The sequence below is a fragment of the Gymnoscopelus microlampas genome (genome assembly GCF_963454915.1).
Source record: "Gymnoscopelus microlampas genome assembly, chromosome: 3".
NCBI classification, from domain to species: domain Eukaryota; kingdom Metazoa; phylum Chordata; class Actinopteri; order Myctophiformes; family Myctophidae; genus Gymnoscopelus; species Gymnoscopelus microlampas.
The window spans coordinates 52178438-52200295 of NC_139940.1; the positions used below are offsets into that span (position 1 = coordinate 52178438).

Here is a 21858-nt window from a genome sequence, read left to right on the forward strand (position 1 = left end):
AGATAAAACCAGCAGTACTAGAGGTCCTGGTAGGAGATAAAACCAGCGGTACTAGAGGTCCTGGTAGGAGATAAAATCAGCAGAACTAGAGGTCCTGGTAGGAGATAAAACCAGCAGTTCTAGAGGTCCTGGTAGGAGGTAAAACCAGCAGTACTAGAGGTCCTGGTAGGAGGTAAAACCAGCAGTTCTAGAGGTCCTGGTAGGAGGTAAAACCAGCAGTACTAGAGGTCCTGGTAGGAGGTAAAACCAGCAGTACTAGAGGTCCTGGTAGGAGATAAAACCAGCAGTACTAGAGGTCCTGGTAGGAGGTAAAACCAGCAGTACTAGAGGTCCTGGTAGGAGATAAAACCAGCAGTACTAGAGGTCCTGGTAGGAGGTAAAACCAGCAGTACTAGAGGTCCTGGTAGGAGGTAAAACCAGCAGTACTAGAGGTCCTGGTAGGAGGTAAAACCAGCAGAACTAGAGGTCCTGGTAAACAGCAGTAGGACCTGGGTTGGTAGAAGAAGGCCTGTGTTGTTATGTGTCTGCATGGAGGGCTGAGAATGTGGAAGAGAGGAAAAGATAAGTGCAATATGAAAACATGAGTCAAGAGAGGAGAGAATGGATGGATAGATAGATGGATGGATGGAGGTGAGATAATAGACAGAGCATTGAAGCAAGTACAAGAAGGAGAGAGAGAGAGAGAGATGAGGGAGGAGTAGATATGAAGGGAGAACCGAAGGAGATAAGGGGGGGGGGGATACGAGAGGAAGAAATGGGCTCTATGCACAGCAGCCATTATTATCGCTTCCTTCACAGGTGTTACCAGTGATACTAATGAAGGCTCTGTTCCATTTAGTGTAGCACAGTAGTTCTCAGATTTTTGAATTTCAGTTTTCCACGACCCCCATAACTACACACCCGTGAAGGGCCATTTGGGAGTGTTTCCAGTGAGCCAACATGCACAATATCAGCACCCTGACTCTGTTTGACCAGAATGGAACAGAGCCTTCATTAGTATCATTGGTAACACCTGTGAATGTCTTACAATATGGCTGCTGTGCATAGAGCCTATTATCCTTTATGTTTTGTTTTTACTTTTTTTTTTACTTTGATCTAATATATAATCCCATTCAGAAGAGCCTCTGGATGGATTCCATGTATATTTTCACTCTGCTTTTCTTTCACAACCTGTTAAACATTCCATGTGTGTGCAGTATGGAACCTGTATGGGACACATGTGATGCATCTGTCATATCTGTCATGTGTATGTTTACATACATGCTGCTTCCTGAATAAAAGGAATAAAGTTTAAATTGTGTGTGTGTGTGTGTGTGTGTGTGTGTGTGTGTGTGTGTGTGTGTGTGTGTGTGTGTGTGTGTGTGTGTGTGTGTGGTGTTCTCAAACATTGTCATGTCATGTCACATATCAATGTCCGCAGCCAAATTGATATGCTTGGCTGCGGACCCCCATTTGAAAAGATTTAGTGCCAGGGACCCCCATAAGGGAAGATTTGTCAATATTTTACAGCATTTCTTCGATTTTTTCACAGAGGCCTAAAACTGTTGTCCTTTTAAAGTTTGACCTGGTGGTGGCACTAGAGTAAAGGTCATGGGGTCACCAAAACCAATAGGTTTCTTCTTCCTTTTGGAGCATGAAGCTTCTTGCAATCTAAATGTAGTAGTCATTACTTTTCAAGCCATGTTGGTCACAGATTAGAGGCAATCGACAATATAATGACCTAGATATGACGACCACACAGACAGACCTTGGTCATTTGTTCTCGTGTTGTTGTTACTTATATAGACTTGCTTTTTCTTGACCACAATGTTAAAATGTTATTTAGACAAATGCTAGATTCATTGTTTACCTGGTATCCTATAGTTTAAATGTAAAGATTATTATGTTTGAAAATATATTGTTTAGACTGATGCGAGGTTCCTGGCTTAACTGTGATAACTGCATTTGATGTATGTGATTACCTTGCTTATTGTAAGTCGCTCTGGATGAGAGCATCTGTGAAATGCCCACATTGTAAAATCAAAACTAAAAAAGAAAAAGGAGAGAGAGAGAGAGAGGAGAGAACACCCATCAGCCACTAATAAACATCACCATTGACCATGCTGAAAAGCTAAAGATGGGTTTCTACTATTTATCATGAAGAAAACAGGTTGATGTAATGGTGGAAGTAGTAGTAAAATAACAATAACACAATGTAGAAATACTCTGTTACAAGTAAATTCAACATTTATTGAGTGAAAGTACAAAGGTATTGTCATCAAAATATATTTAAAGTACCAAAAGTAAATGTACTCATTACATAGATCGTCCCATTTCACAAGTTTTCAAAATGTATAATCAAATCAAATAATCAAAATCTATAAAGTAACTTGTGACTAAATTGTAGTGGAGTGAAAAGAAAAATGTGCCACCTTAAAATAATGGCCTATGTATTTTTTCAGAAAACAGAAAATTAAAGATATTTCTTAATCATTTCACCCAAAAAGTTTATAATATGACGATTGACATGCAAATAACACTGTCTGTCAGTTATGTAACATAAAAGGATTAAATGACATAAATGGTGCATTTACATAGTGCCTTTATCCAAGGTGCTTTACAATGTGCAGTACATACAGTACACCCATTCACACACACACATTCATACACCAACGGCAGAGGAAACCATGCAAGACACCAACCTGCTCATCGGGAGTAATAGATTATGAAGACATTCACAGGTGTTACCAATGATACTAATGAAGGTTCTGTTCCATTCTGGTCAAACAGAGTCAGGGTGCTGATATTGTGCATGTTGGCCCACTGGAGACACTCTGTTACACCAGTGGGTCTACAGTTGGGGTCCAGGGACCCTCATGGGCTTCCAAATGGCCCCTTACAGGTGTGTAACTCTGAGAGTGTACAAATGGAACCAAATGGACCCGTAAGGGTCCATTTGGTTCCATTTGTACACTCTCAGAGTTATGGGGGTTGTGGAAACCACTGTGCCACACTAAATGGAACAGAGCCTTCATTAGTATCATTGGTAACACCTGTGAAGGAAGTGATAATACAGCTGCTGTGCATAGAGCCTATTAGGGGTTCAGTGTCTTGCTCAAGGACACTTCGATACCAACTCTGAGGGAGCCCGGGATCGAACTGGGAACCTTCCGTTTCCCCAAGTGGTCGCTCTACCTCCTGGACCACTGCCGCCCCTAGTACTGTACATATTAAGTTTATGTTCCACCTCATAAATTAACCCATTCAATCCAGGAACACATCTGTGTCATTTTAAGATTTCTTTGGCAATTCAAAAATAGCGGATATACAAGCTCATATGAGCTTGTATATCTATAATTATTTCTAGACAATCGTGAAAATGTGTGCAAATCTTTGAATATATATATTTTAAACTCAAATCTTTGCTTCTGGGGGGGGTCCCTAGGACAACATATTTTGAGATGGGGGGGTCCACGGACAAATACATATCATTTTGGGGGTCCTTGACATGAAAAAAGTTTGAGGATCACTGATATTATAGCAACATGTTAAAGGACGACTTCACCGATTTTCAACCTATCTTCATATAATTGGTCCTCACTAATACTCATGATAAATTGGTACATTCTTTTCTTACTCTGTCTGTGTCTCAGAGGAGGGCTGTGGACAGTTCAGAGTCCCGTCTACCAGTGACATCATCAAAATAAATCAATAAAAATCGAAATAAAAAATGTGAAATCTTGTTGGAAAAAAAAATCATGCCTAACGATGATGTCACTGGTAGACGGGTTTCTGGACTGTCCACAGCCCTCATATGAGACACAGACCAAGTAGAAAAAAATGGTACCATTTTAGCATGAGTATTAGTGAGGACCTATTATATGAAGATAGGTTGAAAATCGGTGAAGTCGTCCTTTAAGAAAGCAAAAAAAAACATCTACATTTGTTGAATCCCAGAAGCAAAGATTTGTGTTACAAATGTTCGCTTAAAACAAAAAAAAAAAAAAATATATATATATATATATATATATATATATATATATATATATATATATATACATACATACATACATACATACATACATACATACATACATACATACATACATACATACATACATACATATATATATATATATACATACACACACACACACACACACACACGTATATATATATATATATATATATATATATATATATATATATATATATTTTTTTTTTTTTTTTTTTTTTTTTTTTTTTTTTTTTTGTCCCCAAAGATTTGCACACATTTTCCACGATTTTTTGAATAGCCAAAGACTTCTTAAAATGACAAAGATGCGTTCCCGGTCTGAACCGGGATTAAGAGTTGCAGCCTGTGTGGATCACTCAGTGCAGGTCAGGGATGAGGTCACTTCTGAACGCTGAAGTCTTGATCTTCGTTTAATCTCCTGCTCCAACAGCCATTCAAATTCTTCCCTTTCCCTAAGACGAGATGCACGTAAACAAACGTCACAAACTCATTTATGACTGGGGCTTCGCAATCATGACAGTTTTACTTTTTTGTGATTGAATTGTGTTTTTGGCATTGAACATTATGACAACACATTGTGAGCTTGTAGATCTGCTATTTTGGGGGAAATGTATGACATTTCTTTCAACATGGAAACGATTATGATGCCAAAATAATTGCGATTATCTCAAATCATTGAGATTATGTAAAAATTGTGACAGGCCTATTTTATGATCCGCAAAATTCGTAACTGCAAACAACATGAAGTTGAAACCTCAGCTCGTACCTGTTGCCAATTCGTCTCCCTGTCAGGAACTTCTTCTGTGCCGTTTCTATGGACACGTCGTTCACTCCTGCTATGGCATAGATGACAGCCTGCACAAGACGACACATGGTCACAACACACTTTACCTGAGAAGACATGCATGATTAGCCTTTAAACCGTTGTGTGCTGGTGGCACAATAGGCTCTATGCACAGCAGCCATATTGGAAAGAAATTGGGCCTCTTCTTACTTCCTTCACAGGTGTTACCAATGATACTAATGAAGGCTCTGTTCCATTCTGGTCAGGGTGCTGATATCGTGCATGTTGGCTCACTAGAAACACTCCATTTTGGTTCCCAAATGGCCCCTTATGGTGGGTGTGTAACTCTGAGAGTGTACAAATGGAACCAAATGTCCATTTGGTTCCAATTGTACACTCTCAGAGTTATGGGGGTCCTTGAAAATAAGACAACCACTATGCCACACTAAATGGAAAAGAGCCTTAATTAGTATTATTGGTAACACCTGTAAAGGAAGTAAGGCAGGGGCCCAATTCATTCCCAATATGGCTGCTGTGCATAGAGCCTATTCTTTCCCCAGACAGAGTGCTGTGCATAGAGCCTATTCTTTCCCCAGACAGAGTGCCCAAGCTACTGTAGCATTTTACACCAACGTGTTGCCTTAAGGCTCCCAACTCTGACGCTAACTCTGGCATATTTACATCGATGTGAGAACTTAAATGTCGAATAATGCAGTGGTTTCCAAACGTTTTAGCTGAAGACCCAAAAGAGAAATGAGACAAAACGGATCCGTTCTGTATCAGCCGGGCAGGGAGCGGTGAGCGGAGCCGGGGCCGCGTCCAAGACCTCTTTCAGGTATCTGTACACCTTCTCTACCTGGTTGTCATCCGTCAGGTAGGTGGGCACCACGTTCCTCCTGGGATTGATGTCCAGGAATGAGTGCAGCCAGGTGGATCGCTGCTGTCCACTGATCACTGCCTGTGGGGAGAGGAGGGAGGCCATGAGGGACAGTGATGGAGAAGACAAGACCCCCCCACTACATATTGTATACAATAGGCTCTATGCACAGCAGCCATTTTGGAGAAAAATTGGGCCTCTTCTGACTTCCTTCACAGGTGTTACCAATGATGCTAATGAAGGCTCTGTTCCATTCTGGTCAAACAGAGTCAGGGTGCTAATATTGTGCATGTGGGCTCACTAGAAATACTAGTGGGTCTCAAAGTGTGGTCCAGGGACCCTCATGGTTCCTTGAGAGGGTGTAACTCTGAGAGTTATGGGGGTCCTTGAAATTAAAAAGTTTGAAAACCACTGTGCTACACTAAATGGAACAGAGCCGTCATTAGTGTCATTGGTAACACCTGTGAAGGAAGGGGCCCAATTTCTGTCCAATATGGCTGCTGTGCATAGAGCCTATTGTGTTGCAGATTAAACATTTTCATCGATTTCAGAGATAGCTTCATAGACTTGTTTGACAGCAACTATCATCAGGGTGTTGTGTAAATAAATATTTTTCTCTGTTTGTTTACACATTACCTTTTCTATTAACCCATTAAGACCCGAGGCCGATTCTACAAATGCCTTCTAAAATCAGTAGTTCTCAAACTTTTTGGTGTCTAAAATGTTCCTTTTAGCCTTAATGTCAGACGGTTCCCTGTGCTGTTTACATGTCTGACTAATAAAGTATTCAATCAATCAAAATCTGCACGCCATTAAATTTGGCAAAGAATTCAGCATGGCTGCAGTCCAGTTTAATTCAATTACTACATAATAATAAAGTTAACATTTTCAGGAATGTATCCATCTATCCGCCTAGCCACTAAACCATCTATCATCTATCCATACCAGCAGTCTTTTCTCTACCATGCGCTGGTTAACCATGTAATGAACGAGCTTCTCGTTGGCTCGGTTGTAGGCAGCAAGGGTTCGATCAGGAAGACGCCTCTTCTTAGACTTCCTTCTGACTTCCTCCTGCTGCTTGGTGGCGCTCCTCTTCTCCTCCTCCTCCTCCTCCTCCTCCTCCTCCTCCTCCTTGGGACCCTGAAACTCCTCCATCTTCACCAGGTCACTGGAGGTGGTTGGGGTCTCCCCAGAACTTCCCAGGGGGAAGGTCCTCCTCACTGGATAACCTGGGGGGAGCAGTGGAGACGGAGAGGACGGTGTTCAAGTGTTCAGAGAGGGAGTGTGCTCAGGACAGGAGGGAGAGAAGTGCCCAGCAGATGGAGGAGGAAGTTCAGATGTTCAAGGTTCAAAATAGGCTCTATGCACAGCAGCCATATTGGGAATGAATTGGGCCGCTTCCTTACTTCCTTCACAGGTGTTACCAATGATACTAATTAAGGCTCTGTTCCATTTAGTGTGGCATAGTGGTTGTCTTATTTTCAAGGACCCCCATAACTCTGAGAGTGTACAAATGGAACCAAATGGACCCGTAATGAACCAAATGGACCCTTACGGGTCCATTTGGTTCCATTTGTACACTCTCAGAGTTACACACCCACCATTTGGGAACCAAATGGAGTGTTTCTAGTGAGCCAACATGCACGATATCAGCACCCTGACCAGAATGGAACAGAGCCTTCATTAGTATCATTGGTATCACCTGTGAAGGAAGTAAGAAGAGGCCCAATTTCTTTCCAATATGGCTGCTGTGCATAGAGCCTATAGTAGCGACGCAGTACTATCAATGAAAGGCATGTGATTTCTCTACTACTGCAAAAAGCTCTACAACGTGAACTTACTCATATCATGACTGATGTATTCGAGGAATGATCCGGTGAAGTGTTCACATGCTGTGAAAACAAAAATATCAATAATGTTGAAATGACTGTAACCTGTACAAATAATACAAACATCAATATAAATATTCAATAATTATAGTAACTTGTTCAGTAGTCTCCTAGTCTCTCCAGCTCTTTAATAAACAGAAAATAGATGTCGAGGTGGGTTGCCAATTTCAGCCAATCAGAAGAGAGTACCCATCTATCATCTGTTCCAGTTCCAATTTTGTCGGCTCATTTCTTTGTGTCATCACTTCCAATTTCACGTGTTAATCCTGTACGAGTTCTCTCTCCTGACTGCATAAAATTGGTGTCCCGACCTGGATATTGCTATTTACTAAAGAGCTGGAGAAACCCCCGTTACTGAACAAACACTCCATAGCAATGATTACCAACACAATATAGAGCGATGTAACACTTATTTCAACAAAATAAATATCAACCAACCTTTAATGACCTCAGTTTTGCTCTGGAGAAACATAGATCTGCTTACCAATACGCCTTATATAGTCATATATCATGTCCAGGGACCATTTTATGGAAGCATCAGACTCCTTGGCTTCACTCTGTAAAGGTTTTTATTGTCACATATACACTTAAGTACAATCACTTCACTCCCTGCAATGTTGCCTCAGCTGTACTATGTGAGTTAAATAAAAAAAATACAATAAGATCAAAGTAGTCACAATAAAAACAAAATAGCACTTAATAAAATCATAATGAAATGATTCAGCTGAACAACTTGAACCCTAAGTACAGGATTCATGAGTCTTACCACGAACTGGCTGCTCTCTTCACAGTCAAAGGGCTTCAGGGTTTTCAGTGACACGGTCAAGCTAACAGTACCACAACAACAGAAGTATAATTTTATTGGTTGACATGGAAATCGTTGGAAAATCATTTACAACCATGGGATTCGTTACTTTCATTGTGGCCTCATTATTACCTCTTAATAGAAAGAAAGAGAGGCAAAGACCTGTTTTTGAACTAGAGTTTTAAGACTGATCAGCTTCCAATCAATTAATCAGCATTACTGTCACAAAGGAAGATAATTGTCTGTGTTTTCACCCCTGTCCATGTGTGTGTTTGTCTGTTTGTCTTTCCGTCCGTCTGACCAAGCTGGTCAGTACGCAACTAATCTCAGGCTGCATAGCGGCCAGAAAATCTAGTTACGAAATATGCCATATATCTGAAACATCAAATCAAGGCCAAATTGGAATCGGATTCATTGAGGGGCATCTATAGAGCCTGGTAAACCATCCCGGTCGCGTGAATTCACATTATATATTATTAGCGTCTGTCAATCACAGGGCCCTGAGAGCAGACGCTGATCGGCTCTTCCACTTTTTGGTTTCTGCAAAACGTGTCCTTCTGGCTGCCACTCAAGACTGACACAGCCCTACATGGGCCATTCATGCTGGCGAAGACCTTCGCTCCGAGGAGCGCCTTTTTTATTCCTAACCAACTTGAACTGCGCCATCCATATGGGGGGGAACAATCTACTTCTACAGAAGCAGTGATATACTTACCCATTGCAGATCTTGTCCTTCAGTGGGCCTTCAATGAAGACTATGCTGGCTCTTTTTGTCCTGTGGTTAATGCTTTTCACCTGCAGAGAACAATGTCTTTTAATAACATTATAAAGGCTACACACCTTTATGAGTCAAAGAGAGTAGAGATTACAAGTTGATGACAACTGATAAGAGAAATGAATCTGGGATAATGCAGTTGAGTGAGTGAGTGAGTGAGTGAGTGAGTGAGTGTGTGTCACTCCTTCTCGCTCTCACACACACAGCCTAAAAAACGATGTAAATCTATTAGAAGTGTAATGTCATATTTAATAACTAGCAGATCTTACCACTGCTGGCCAGAAGGGATATTTGTTAAACTTGCACCAAACAAACGCACCGCCTGTAATGAACCGATGCTCTGAAAGACAAACATTTGACACCAATACATTACATACACACTGAAAATCATCAGAAAGTGTATAGATTTAACCAAATGGGACCCATTTTTAGACTTGGTTTAATTAAGGCCAAGGGCCCTATCTTTTTGGCGAAGCCCTGGACCTCACTTTCAGCACCTAGGGCAGGTACACACTACAAGACATTAGGTCCGATATTGCTGTCGCCGACATTTTTTGGCGCTCGCCGACAAAACCTCCCGACCTGACGCAGATCGGCCTTTGATCGGCGAGAAAATGCTCTGTGTGTGTGAAAGGCTCTGCGACCCGATGTGGCCGCGATTCTCCGCTCTGCGACGGCTTTTCAGATATCTAAATTGTTAGATATTCATCTCTGTCTGGGACAGGACAAGAGACAATATCATACAGTGTGAAAGGAGCCGAGACCATTCTGCGAGCAAATCCACGCTGCAGCCAATGAGAGCACATTACAGCAACCGTGGCTAGGGGAGCGTCGCTGGATCTGACCACAACAAACAGTCCCTACCACAATATTACCTTCCAGTCCTGTATTAAGTTAACATTATAAAACTAAATGAGAAAGTGAGCGAGCCTGGTGGGCTGTTTATTTTAGAGGAATTGTACAGAGAGACAGAGACAGAGCGAGAGCTCTCTCTCTCTCTGTGTGTGTGTGTGTGTGTCTGTGAGTGCAGCATGCCTGTGACACACGCTGTGTCTGAACAGCGTTGCCAGATGTTGCGAGAGAAATAAGCAACCAGGTCTATGAAAACAAGCCCAAGAAAAGGCCACTTGAGCACTTTAAACCTATTTACAAATACATTGGATATTTGAAAATAGCCAATCTACAAGCTCACGTTGTAGATAGGCTATTTTTAAAGAAGACATTGGGGGGGGGGGGGGTTGTGGAGTATTTTCCAAATCCACACAGATCTTGTATGGGGGTCTATGGCACAACATATTTTCAGAAGGGGGAGGTCTGCGCATCTGCGGACAAATATTAATTTGGGGGTCCTTGCCATGAAAATGTTTGAGAACAACTGGTTCAAACAACATTAGGAAACAAGGCCAAAAAAGCAACTACACTTTCAAGCAACTTTACAGAAAAATAATCCCAAAGTCGCTTATAATAAGCGGACATGGCAACTGTCACAGCGGAATTAGCGCACTTGCCGTGCGAGAGAGAGAGAGAGAGAGAGAGAGAGAGAGAGAGAGAGAGAGAGAGCGAGAGAGAGGGAGAGGGAGAGGGAGAGGGGGGGGGGGGGAGAGGCATATCACGGGATACCTCGATTAAAATGAATTGGAATAAACAAAAATGTATGTATTGGGTCTGACTCTGGAGATAGCATCCTAGTGAACTATCCTACAGTGTGTCAGCCCTTGTCGGGGATCAATCGTGCTGTGAAGACCACAACGATATTATGACAGCCGATTTCAAGGAATAAACTCCTGCAGTGTGTTATGCTTAACGATCAGATGACCCCCCGACAACTTCAAGGTCCTGCAGTGTGTACTTGCCCAACTCTGTTTCACCAGAATGGAACAGAGCCTTCATTAGTATAATTGGTAAGACCTGTGAAGGAAGTATGGCTGCTTTACATAGAGCCTATAGAGGATGCGCATGCTTAAAGTGAATGGCACATCGAGTGGCAAATCGAGTGGCAAAGAAACATGCAAAATTAGTTTAACAATGTTTAATGTTGTTTAATGCAATCAGATATGACTTTTCTGTTTGGATGCATGGGCTGTCAAGGCCAGAAAGTATTTTTTTGACACTCAGTAGGCATTCTTGCATAACTTCCGGGTTTGATGATGATGTCACACGCATATCCTCTATTCCGTTCACAACAGTTTCCCTCCTCCTTACTTTTCTTCATCTGCATCAAGAAATTGGTTAGCTCCTCATCTTCCTCTTCCTCCTCATCCGGAGTATAAAAAGAAGACAGCTGGTCTTCATATTTATCTGAGGATGCTCGCACACACACACACACACACACACAGTACTTTGTACTCCGCTAGCCTACACAAGAGAAAAATCATGAATTAACTACCAAGCCCTATTTCAAATAAAGTGAAAATAGCAGATCTACAAGCTCACAACACACCACCTTATGACATGTTGTGAGCTTGTAGATCTACAATTTTGACTATTATTGTTTTTTGAGTATCCGGCTTGAGTAGCCTACTTAATGGTTCCCAAACTTTTTAGCTCAACCCAAAAGAGCAATTGTATGACCCAAACTAGAGAAAACAGTAGCAGAAGAACATTGTAGATCAGCAATTTTCGACTTATTAAACATTTTAGTTTCTAATTTATGGAATGTATTCTTTTTTTAATGAATTTCTTTTCAAAAATGTTTTTTTTGACATGTTTGAAAATCTCTTGAAATAATTAAAAACAAAATGCAGGAAACAAAAAATGAAGGGACTTGTGACCCATAAAAATCGGTCTGCGACCCACAAATGGGTCCCGACCCACTGTTTGGGAAACAGCAGGCCCTACGTTGTCCACCACTGCCTGCCTGTGTCATTCTGCCCATTCCTCCTACCCACTTGCTCACCTCTCATTGCAGATGGATTTGTCTGTGCCATATCTGAAAAGTCCAGCACATGCATTAACCCAGCGTAATGCTGGATTGAAAATGATGATCAACTTCAAGCTCAAAAGTGTTTGTGGTGTTTGATCTAGCCTGAAGTCTGACGTTGGCTCCAGTGTAGTGACAGTCGATTACACGGGGGAGGGGATTAGAATTTCCCTAAACCAATCACAAGAGATCCACGGATCCGCCTACATCTGACATCATCGCACAGCTTGTTTTAGCAGATATTCGCTGATTGGCTCGCTTGTCGTTAGACCCACACCCACCCCCCACCTCCGACTCTGATTGACTATGAGAATCCATACTCAGAGAGTGGGAGGGGTCTATGGTTTTGAACCAGGCTGGCTACGTTCTGCATCGATACGAGTTCTTGTTCTCTCCACACAGCTGTAGCTTGTTGTTGAGCTTGTTAAGCCTAATTGGTCGTGCCAATGAAAATACAAAAATAATAATGAACACACTTTTAGCGCATATCGGTCGTCATATTGAAGACATACCAATGACAGTAGATGCCAAAGACATTTTGAAAAATATTTTGTGTGTTTTATGTCAAAAGTCCATAAAAGTCCTATCTTAATTAGCTACTTCCTGTCAAATGCAAACATGCTGTGATTACATCAGAAAGCCAATAATCAATCATGATTGCATTCACTTGTGTGACTTTTTCGTTTTCCTATAACTTGCACCTGAACTTAATTAAAGGTAGGGTAAGTGATTTTCTTTGGTTAAAATAAGTGTTAAATAGCTCTATATTCTGATAGTACTCATTGCTGTTTGTTCAGTAAAAGGAGTCTCCTTGTCTCTCCATCTCTATAAAACAGAAAATGCATTTTCGTTTCAGTTTCAGTTTAATTTCCAATTTTATCCAATCAGGATAGAGAACTCAATCAGGATATAGATTAAACAAGTGAAATTGGAAGTGATGACACTAAGAAATGAGCAGGCAAAATTGGAACTGGAACACTATAAAAATGAAGCTTAAAAATGGGTACTTTCTCCAGATTGGCTGACTCTATAGCAATGATTACTATCAGAATATAGTGCTTTAACCTTTTAACAAAATACTTTTTGTTTTAACCCAAAAATATCACTTACCCTACCTTTAATTGGGCTCTAACTCAAGATGACGGCCTGTGCAGCAGTGGTGTAAAGTAACTAAGCACATGACATGTACTGAAGTACTGTACTTCGGTACAAATTTGAGGAATCTTTGCTTTACTGGAGTATTTTAATATTTCTGTAGCCTACTTTTACTTCTACTCCACTACATCTCAGAGACAAATATTGTACTTTTACTCCACTACAATTATTTGAAAACTTTAGTTACTAGTTACTTTGTATATTTGTATTACTGTAAAACATGCATTAACCACTTTATCCCTATACTTTGGCATTTTGAAAATAGATTTGTATACATTTTTGAACGCTTGTGAAATTGGACATTCTGCATAATGAGTAGGCCTACTTTTACTTTTGGTACTATTAAGTACATTTTGATGCCAATACTTTTGTACTATTACTCAAGTAATGTTTTTATACTGGACTTTTACTTGTATCATAGTATGCATTGCAGTATTGATAATTTTACAGTTACTTAAGCAAAACATTTGATTACTTTTTCCACCACTGCATTTGTGACTTTTCGACCATATGAAAATAGCAGATCTACAAGCTCAGAATGCGTTGCATTGTGAGCTTGTAGATCTGCTATTTTCAAGAGATTTGAAAACTTGTATGGGACATTCTGGATAATGAGTACTTTTACTTTTGTACTTTCAGTACATTTAGACACCAATACTTTTGTAGGCTACTTTTACTCAAAAATAAATTCTCAAAACTTTTACTTTCTTACTAACAAGAGTATTTCTACATAGATCGCAATATCGATACTTTTACTTAAGTAAAAAAAATTGCGAGTACTTTTACCACCACTGACAGACAGTAGGCTACTGGGTCACCGATTTCGGTGTAACACCTCAACGGTAGCTAGCTGTAATGATCACGTGACGTACCAACGACGGAGGAGGACAGCGAGGCTCAGTGACGACCGGGAATACACGCACGCACGCGCGCGCGCGCGCACTAACACACACACACACACACACACACACACGTCACACACACACACACACACACACACACACACACGCAAAAGTAGCTACCGTATGCCCGCGTGACTGCGGGGAGGAAGGAGGAGGAGGAGGAGGCGCGTGAGTGATGAGGACCACCGCAAAAACTATGATCATGATGATGATGATGATGATGATGTTTGATGATGATGAAGAAGAAGAAGAGAGATGATGCTTTTGATGAAGCACAGTAGCTAATAAAGCTCGCTCGTTCAGGCCGTTATTTGACTTGGAATATAACGGAGCATTTGATCCTAATACACAGCCATCTATTACATCTGAAGAATATCCATAGTTTCATTGTGGTGATGATGAGGAGGAGGAGGAGGATGAGGATGGTGTGATGATAATGATGAAGATCTGTTTATCATCCCGGACTGTAGTGATCAGAGATAAAGACCGGAGCGGTTGTGCTTGTTTAACCCGTTCAAGCCTATGGTTCAATCCGGTAATGCATATGGCTACTATGTCATTTTAGATTTAGTCTATAACCATTATTTTATTCTTTTGCTATTTATGTAAAATCTTGAACATTTGGCAAAATCTTTGAATATATATTTTTTTAAAGCGAACATTTGTCAAATATATTGTTCCCGGGACCTCCAGAAGCAAAGATCTGAGTTACTAATGTTTGCTTTAAAAAATATCAAATTTTCACGATTTTTCTAATAATTCAATAATTCAAATCATAATTATGCATTATATATATATATTTATTTTATTATTTATTTTATTTTATTTTATTTTATTTTTACATTAACAATAATGATTAATTCAAATAATATAATAATATAATATAATCCACAAGTTCATGAGTGCCGCGCTATGAGCATGTACATCTGCTCTTTTCGAACAGCCCAAAGAAATCCAGAGCGACGCGGATGCGTTCCCCCCCGGACGGAATGGGTTAACGGAGCGGATCATGATGCTGTAGGCCTGCCTGCCTGGCTGCCTGCGCACACAGAGAGCAGAGCGCAGTACCACACACCGGGGCTCCGTTACCGCAATGCTACGAACCGGAGGAGAGAGAAGAGGAGGAGGAGGAGGAGGAGGAGTGATGGTGGAGGAGGCGAGGATGATGATGTCGGGAGGATGGGAGGACCGGAGAGAAGGAGAAGAAGAGGGAGACGTTCGCTCTGAAGCTGCGGGAAATGATTTCCCCCCGGTTTGCCGTTTTTAAATGTTTGCATTTTATGTGATTTGATCCCGTCTCGGCCTGAGCAAGAATTGCTGTTGAAAAGGTAAACTGGGGACTGCTGTAGCGGGCCTGTGTGTTTGGAGGCTATACTGGACGGGACAGCATATTGAACTCATGATCATAATAAACAGATTAGAACATGAAATGATTATTTACATACAAGTGCATTAGTTAGAATAGCCTCTTAACATCATGTGATAACGGAATAAGCTACTGTGTAGGGGCCTGTGTGGGTTAGTGTGTTAGTAGTGTGTGTTTCTCTGTGGGTGTGTGTGTGTGTGTTAGCTAGACATCGGTCCGTTTCACCGCTGTGCTGAGCCGGTGTTTGTGGGCAGCGGTGCGCGGACATTAGCGCTGGTCACCGACCCCCCCGGTAGCAGGTTGGTTGGCACGAGCGGCGGATTTCCAAGAAGTCCCGCTTATTGGCGCTGCTGCCTGCTGCAACCTTCCATCCATCCATCTCTCCTGGACCTTCAGACGTCGTTGCCCCCCCCCCCCCCCCCACTGACTGAAGTTTACGCCTGAAGGACGTTTTAGAAAGTGAACGGCAAGACAAACATTCATTCTCACACAGCCGGAAGGCCGGGGTCGCTCAGGTCTTGACCCGAGTGCCCCGCTCAAGCCAGGAACCATCACCTTCACCGCCAACACGCGCGCGCGCACGTACACGCACCCGGTCATGCCTTCGCCGTCAGACTCCAGCAGCGTGGCCTCGGCCTCGGGGTCGCGCGGTTGGTCCGACAGCCGGAGAGGGATGTCGGGTCGCGGGCAGAGCGGAGCCCGGCTGTTGCTGTACCTGGGTCTGTGTCACCTGGGCCTGGGAGCCATGGTCCTGGCCTTCTCCTTCACCAGCATGGCCTTCACCTCCTCCGCCCGCGTCCGGCAGTCCTGTCCGTTCTGGGCCGGCTTCTTCGTAAGTAGAAAAAAAAAACAGTTCAACCCCCCCCCCCAAAAGAGTTTGACTCAACTGCAACTGAAATGTATCATGTGACGCTGAAAAGTGACGTGACAGGCTACCCCTTTCGCGTCACTATTCAGCGTTCAGGGTAGTCTTTGCGACTAAAAGAACTAAAGTGAACCGTGCCGTGTAACATATTTCACAGGTTCTGGGTTTGTTTTCATACGATATACGGTTTTGTTTCAGATAAGGTTCTTTCAGATAAGGTACCTAATTTGGGCCCTGCGTTCCCTGAGTTCTGGGAATCGAAAATCAACAACTTATACTTTCAAAATGTTTCTAAAATAGTGAAAACATCCGATCTACAATCTCAAAATACTTTTTTAATGATTATTTGTTATGAATCACCTCTGAAAGGGTGATTCTGTTTATAATAAACAAAACGTACATAAACAAAAAAACTAACAGAGAACTTCACAGGTTCCGGAAAGTTTCAGGAGGTGCTGGAAGGTTCTGTGTAACCCTTCATAGTGGAAAAGAGCTTTGAGTCACGTGATGCCACTGCCAGTGCATTCTCATACCTGTTTGTGTCAAACGTGTGACGGGTTGGGGCTGGATTTGACCGTACAGCACCCGTTTGACAGTACGGGACTCCCCCTGCGTCAGACATTGAAGCGGACAGGGCTGTCCTGTCGCGCTGTGCTGCATGCTGATGAGGACGCATGATTTATGATTCCAAGACTATCGGTATGCTGAAAAGCGGAAGGTGACAGGGGGTGTCGCCTCGCCAAAACAGGCAACGCAGCGGGGGCTTTTGCCCAACTTGTCACTACAGTACACCCTGACAGTGACAATAATTATGTTTACGTGACGCATTATGCAGGCCATGTAGACTCTCTAACATTGTGAAAATGACATTAACCACTTTCAACCTGGAATCCCTATTTTGGTCATGTCATTATAGGTGGCAATGTTTTGCCACCTATAATGGGTGGCAATGTTTATACTTTGTCTCACGACAAAGTATAAAATAGGACTTAAGTGGTTAAAAACATTGAAGACACAGAAGCGGACTTGAGTGCGATGTCCGCTTGAGATGACTCAGGAACACTCCATTTGCATACCGATAGGGTGGGAATAGGTTATGATCCATCCTCGTCTATATGCTACGCAACACGTCTAATTTACGCTTTGTGTAATATGTGTACAGTAATGAGCTTGTAGGACGGCTATTTGGGCTAAAAAGGGGTAACCTTCGGTACTGGAAAGATAGGTTGACCAAGGGCTAAAGCACCTCCACCACTGTCGAGTATGGGAGGCATGCGTTAATCCGACAGACCTTTTCTCCGACTATGTGGCATCCGCGTGCGGTTAGGGTTAGGGTGCGGGTTTGGTTCGGGTTTAGAATTGGAAACGTCGGAGCGATGCGCTGTCGGAGGAATGCGCTGTCGGACTAACGTACTGCACCCGTCGAGTATAGGGGTTCGAATCCGCCACGGTGCATCCGGCTTGACCGAACGTCCATACGAACACAATTGGCTGTGTTTGGGGGAGGGAAGACAGAGAGTGATATGTGTTGCTGCTATACGGGATGGGGCGGCAGCTATTATTATTGAATGGGACGAGTAGGACGGAGGTGATACGTCCTCCCGGTGAGGGCTCCTCACTGGCAGGTGAGCCAGTAGGATACAACAGCAGTGACAGCACTACGTTCCCTGGGTTCTATGTTCCCCGCTTACAACAACCCTAACCCTAAGGTAAGCAGGGAACATAGAACCCGGGGAACATAGGGATGACCCCGAAACATGGTGGTGTGTGTCGCTGTTTGTTAGGTTGTGCTGATGTGTGTTGTTTCTTAGGTTGTGCTGATGTGTCATTGTGTGTTGATGTGTGTGTAATGCATTATGTGTTGCTGTATTGATGTTTGTTAGGTTGTGTTGATGTGTGTTGATGTTTGTTAGGTTGTGTTGATGTCTGTTGAATCTGATGATGTGTGTATCGATGTGTTGATGTTTGTCAGGTTGTGCTGATGTGTCAGTGTGTGTTGATGTCTGGTGATGTATGTATGTATCGATGTGCTAATGTGTGCTGGTGTTTGTTAGGTTGTGTTGATGTGTGTTTGTTGATGCGTTAACGTGTGTTGGTGTTTGTTAGGTCGTGGCATCTGGTATTGTTGGGATCATTTCCTGGAGACGACCTCTGACCTTGGTGGTGAGTCAACTCTTCTCTCTCTGACATCATGGTTGTCAACAGAGCAGGAAACCCTAGGCTGAATGTGTATTTTGTTTTCCAGTTCATGTTCAAAACTACAGCAGATGACAGACTAGCAAGCAACACAGCTGCAGCTAATAAAATTAGTAATGGGTGTGTTAGATTCAGGTGTGCACAGAGCCGTGGGCGTGCCAATGGTTGGTGCTTGCAGTTTGGCACACCTAAATCTTGATTAGCTGCAGCTGTGTCGCTTACATCACTGGTTCTCAAAGTCCGGGGACCACCAGGGGTACAAGTGGACCCTTACTGGTCTGTAACTCTGAGAGTGTACAAATGGACCCCATTTGTACACTCTTAGTTAATTAACACAAGATTTTACAGTGTATATTGCGGTCACAGAGATGAAATGTTATCAAATGGGGGTACGTGGCCTAATGCATATCAAACTGTGGGTCCTTGAAATGTACTGGCTTATATCACAGTGTAGTATAAGGTCAGTCTGATGCAGCCCATCATGTTTTTACCCTGCTGTAGGTTTTAATCCTGAACTGGAAAACAAACTATAAAATCCGTTTATAGGGTTTTTCACCCCCCTTTAATAACATGGATAATATATCTGGTAGGGCTGCATGATATTGGGAAAACATGTGATGTACGATAACATTGTTGAATATTGCAATGACGATATGACTCGCCATAAGTAAACAAATACTTACCTGTACGTGTGTACAGTTTTAATATCTTTCAGGTTTTCTGCTTTATTACACAGACATAGCATACTGTATGCACACACAAAGAAGAAGAAAGTAATGGATTGTATTTCTATTCCAACATAGTTTTAGTTAAAACATTACACCTGGCTACTACAGCTGCTATAGACAATGAATATATACCACCAACGTAGCAATACAGTTTCTCACTGCTCACTCAGCTTAAAACATGTTCTTCTAACCTAAACAAAAACATCCTTGGTTCCTTATAGAAAAAGCCTGAATGCAAGTTAAATAATAGCTTTTACGATAATCATGTGAAAGTAGTATGTTGATACTGCAATGACGATACATTTTCGATATATCATGCAGGTGCATTGACAGTGTTTATGTCATATACAGTACCTGTACTGAAAGATGTTTACTCACAGCCTCTTGTGTGGCATGTGTGTGTGTGTGTATGCGTGTGTGTGTGTGTGTGTGTGTGTGTGTGTGTGTGTGTGTGTGTGTGTGTGTGTGTGTGTGTGTGTGTGCGTGCGTGTGCGTGCGCGTGCGCGCGCGTGTGTGTGTGTGTGTGTGTGTGCGTGTGCGTGTGCGTTCATGTGTGTGCTCCCAGGTGTCTCTCTTCATGCTGTTATCAGCCGTGTGTGTCATTCTCAGCCTGGCAGGGTCCATGCTCTCCTGTCAAAACGCACAGATGGTCAAATCCATGCTCACCTGCCAGGTACAAACACACAGCAACACACACAACATGACAAATGCAACACCACGCACACACGTGCCAACACACATAAACAATGTTATGAACACAACTCTGCAGCTCTGCCCGCTCTGTGGTGTGTCACGCCTCAGGTGTGTGTGTGTGTGTGTGTGTGTGTGTGTGTGTGTGTGTGTGTGTGTGTGTGTGTGCGTGTGCGTGTGCGTGTGCGTGTGCGTGTGTGTGTGCAGGTGGAGAATGGTGTCTGTGTGTGTTGTGCCCCCACCCACTCGTGCTCCATCACAGAAGAGGAGACTCTGGTGTTGTATCTGAACGTTGACTGTCACTCCGTCCGACACCAGCTCAAGGTGGGTGTGGCCTCATCTGATCCTTTCTTTTACTCCTTGGCCTACTATTGTTTGAGTGTGATGTCTCTGATCCTTGCAGTCAGTGGTTTTAAAATCTGCAATCTGTCCCTTTTATTTGTGAATAGAACGCTATTTTTGATCCATCTGTATGCTCGAGTATGTTATTACAATATAACTGATCCACTCTACCTGCTCTTCTGTTGAGAAATGTGGATCCTATGGCTGGGTAGGCCACCTGCTGGTTGACTAGAGGTATTGCACCAAGGTCAAACGTGCAATTTATCCTCCATGGAATGTGCACATACCCTGCTCCACTGTTTGAGCAGAGGCACTGACCTTCACATGTGTTCACTTAGGCTTTGAATGGAAATTGGACTGTTCATGAACAACATTATTGTTACAGACAGTGCTTGAATTGGACCGGTACCCAACGTTACAGAGTAGCAGTCCTGCTGATTTTGTTCCCCCTGAGCACCCTTATTACATACAACAATGACGCGCCACCTGGTGACTCTAGATATGCATGCTGGGAATTCCCCCATCTTTCAAGGCCGCACACTCCCACCTCACCTTGAATCCAGAATTTAATTTGGACCAAACTGTCACCTGAGTTGGATAGACGGATTAGATTGCTGTTCGGTGTGCATGTTGTAGTGTTAATGTTTTGTTTTGTTTTGCTTTGTTTTGTTTTGTGTTTTTACAGGATCGGCTGTTCAGTGCTCGTGTTCATTTTGTGTTAATATCCAAAGCACCCAATCTGCTCATAAAACACTTTGTGTGGACACGGCCCCTTATTGGACCTGTTGTTCAGTGCGTGTTTTAATATTACGTTAATGTTGTGTTAATATTGTGTTAATATTGTGTTCATGTTGTGTTACAGGACCTGCTGTTCAGTGCGTGTGTCGATATTGTGTTAATGTTGTGTTAATGTCACAGGACCTGCTGTTCAGTGCGTGTGGGCTCAGCATTCTGTCCACCATCATCTGCACTCTGTCCACTGTCACCTGCAGCATCCACATCTTCTCCCTGGACCTGGTTCACCTGGTGAGATCACATGACAGCGTCTGACAACGCCACATGATATGACGACACCACACCACACCACACCGCACCACACCGCACCACACCGCACCACACCACACCACACCACACTGCACCACAGTGTTGCCATGTCCGCTTATTATAAGCGACTTTGGGCTTCTTTTTCTGTAAAGTTGCTTGTAAATATTGGTAGTTGCGGGGTTGGTAGTCTTTTGGGCTTCTGAATAATTATTAATAATGATTGAAACCAGTGGTTCTCAAATATTTTCATGTCATGGACCCCCAAATGAATATGGATTTGTCCCTAACCCCCGTCTGGAAATGTTTTGTGCCACGGAGCCCCGTTCCAGATTTGTGTTGTTTAAAGTGCTCATATGGCCTTGTCGCTTCTTTTGGCCTTGTTTTCCTAGACCTGTAGACCTGGTTGCTTATTTCTCTCACAAACTCTGGCAACACTGCACAACACAACACAACAGGACACAGCATGACATGACACTGAATGACACCACATGACACTGCCTGACGGCACCACATGCCATGACACGGC

General features: G+C 42.7%; 1 protein-coding gene across 1 annotated transcript in view; it reads left to right on the top strand.

Moving 5' to 3' along the window:
* Positions 1-21858, top strand: part of fam189b (family with sequence similarity 189 member B) — a gene marked incomplete at its 3' end in the record, with an annotated part of 49671 nt that overhangs the window by 18623 nt on the left and 9190 nt on the right. Inside the window, exons 8-11 of the mRNA XM_084048463.1 lie at positions 18439-18495; positions 19822-19929; positions 20154-20270; positions 21207-21314. Coding sequence (XP_083904589.1) covers positions 18439-18495; positions 19822-19929; positions 20154-20270; positions 21207-21314 — 390 coding nt within the window. The remainder of the gene's footprint in view (positions 1-18438; positions 18496-19821; positions 19930-20153; positions 20271-21206; positions 21315-21858) is intronic.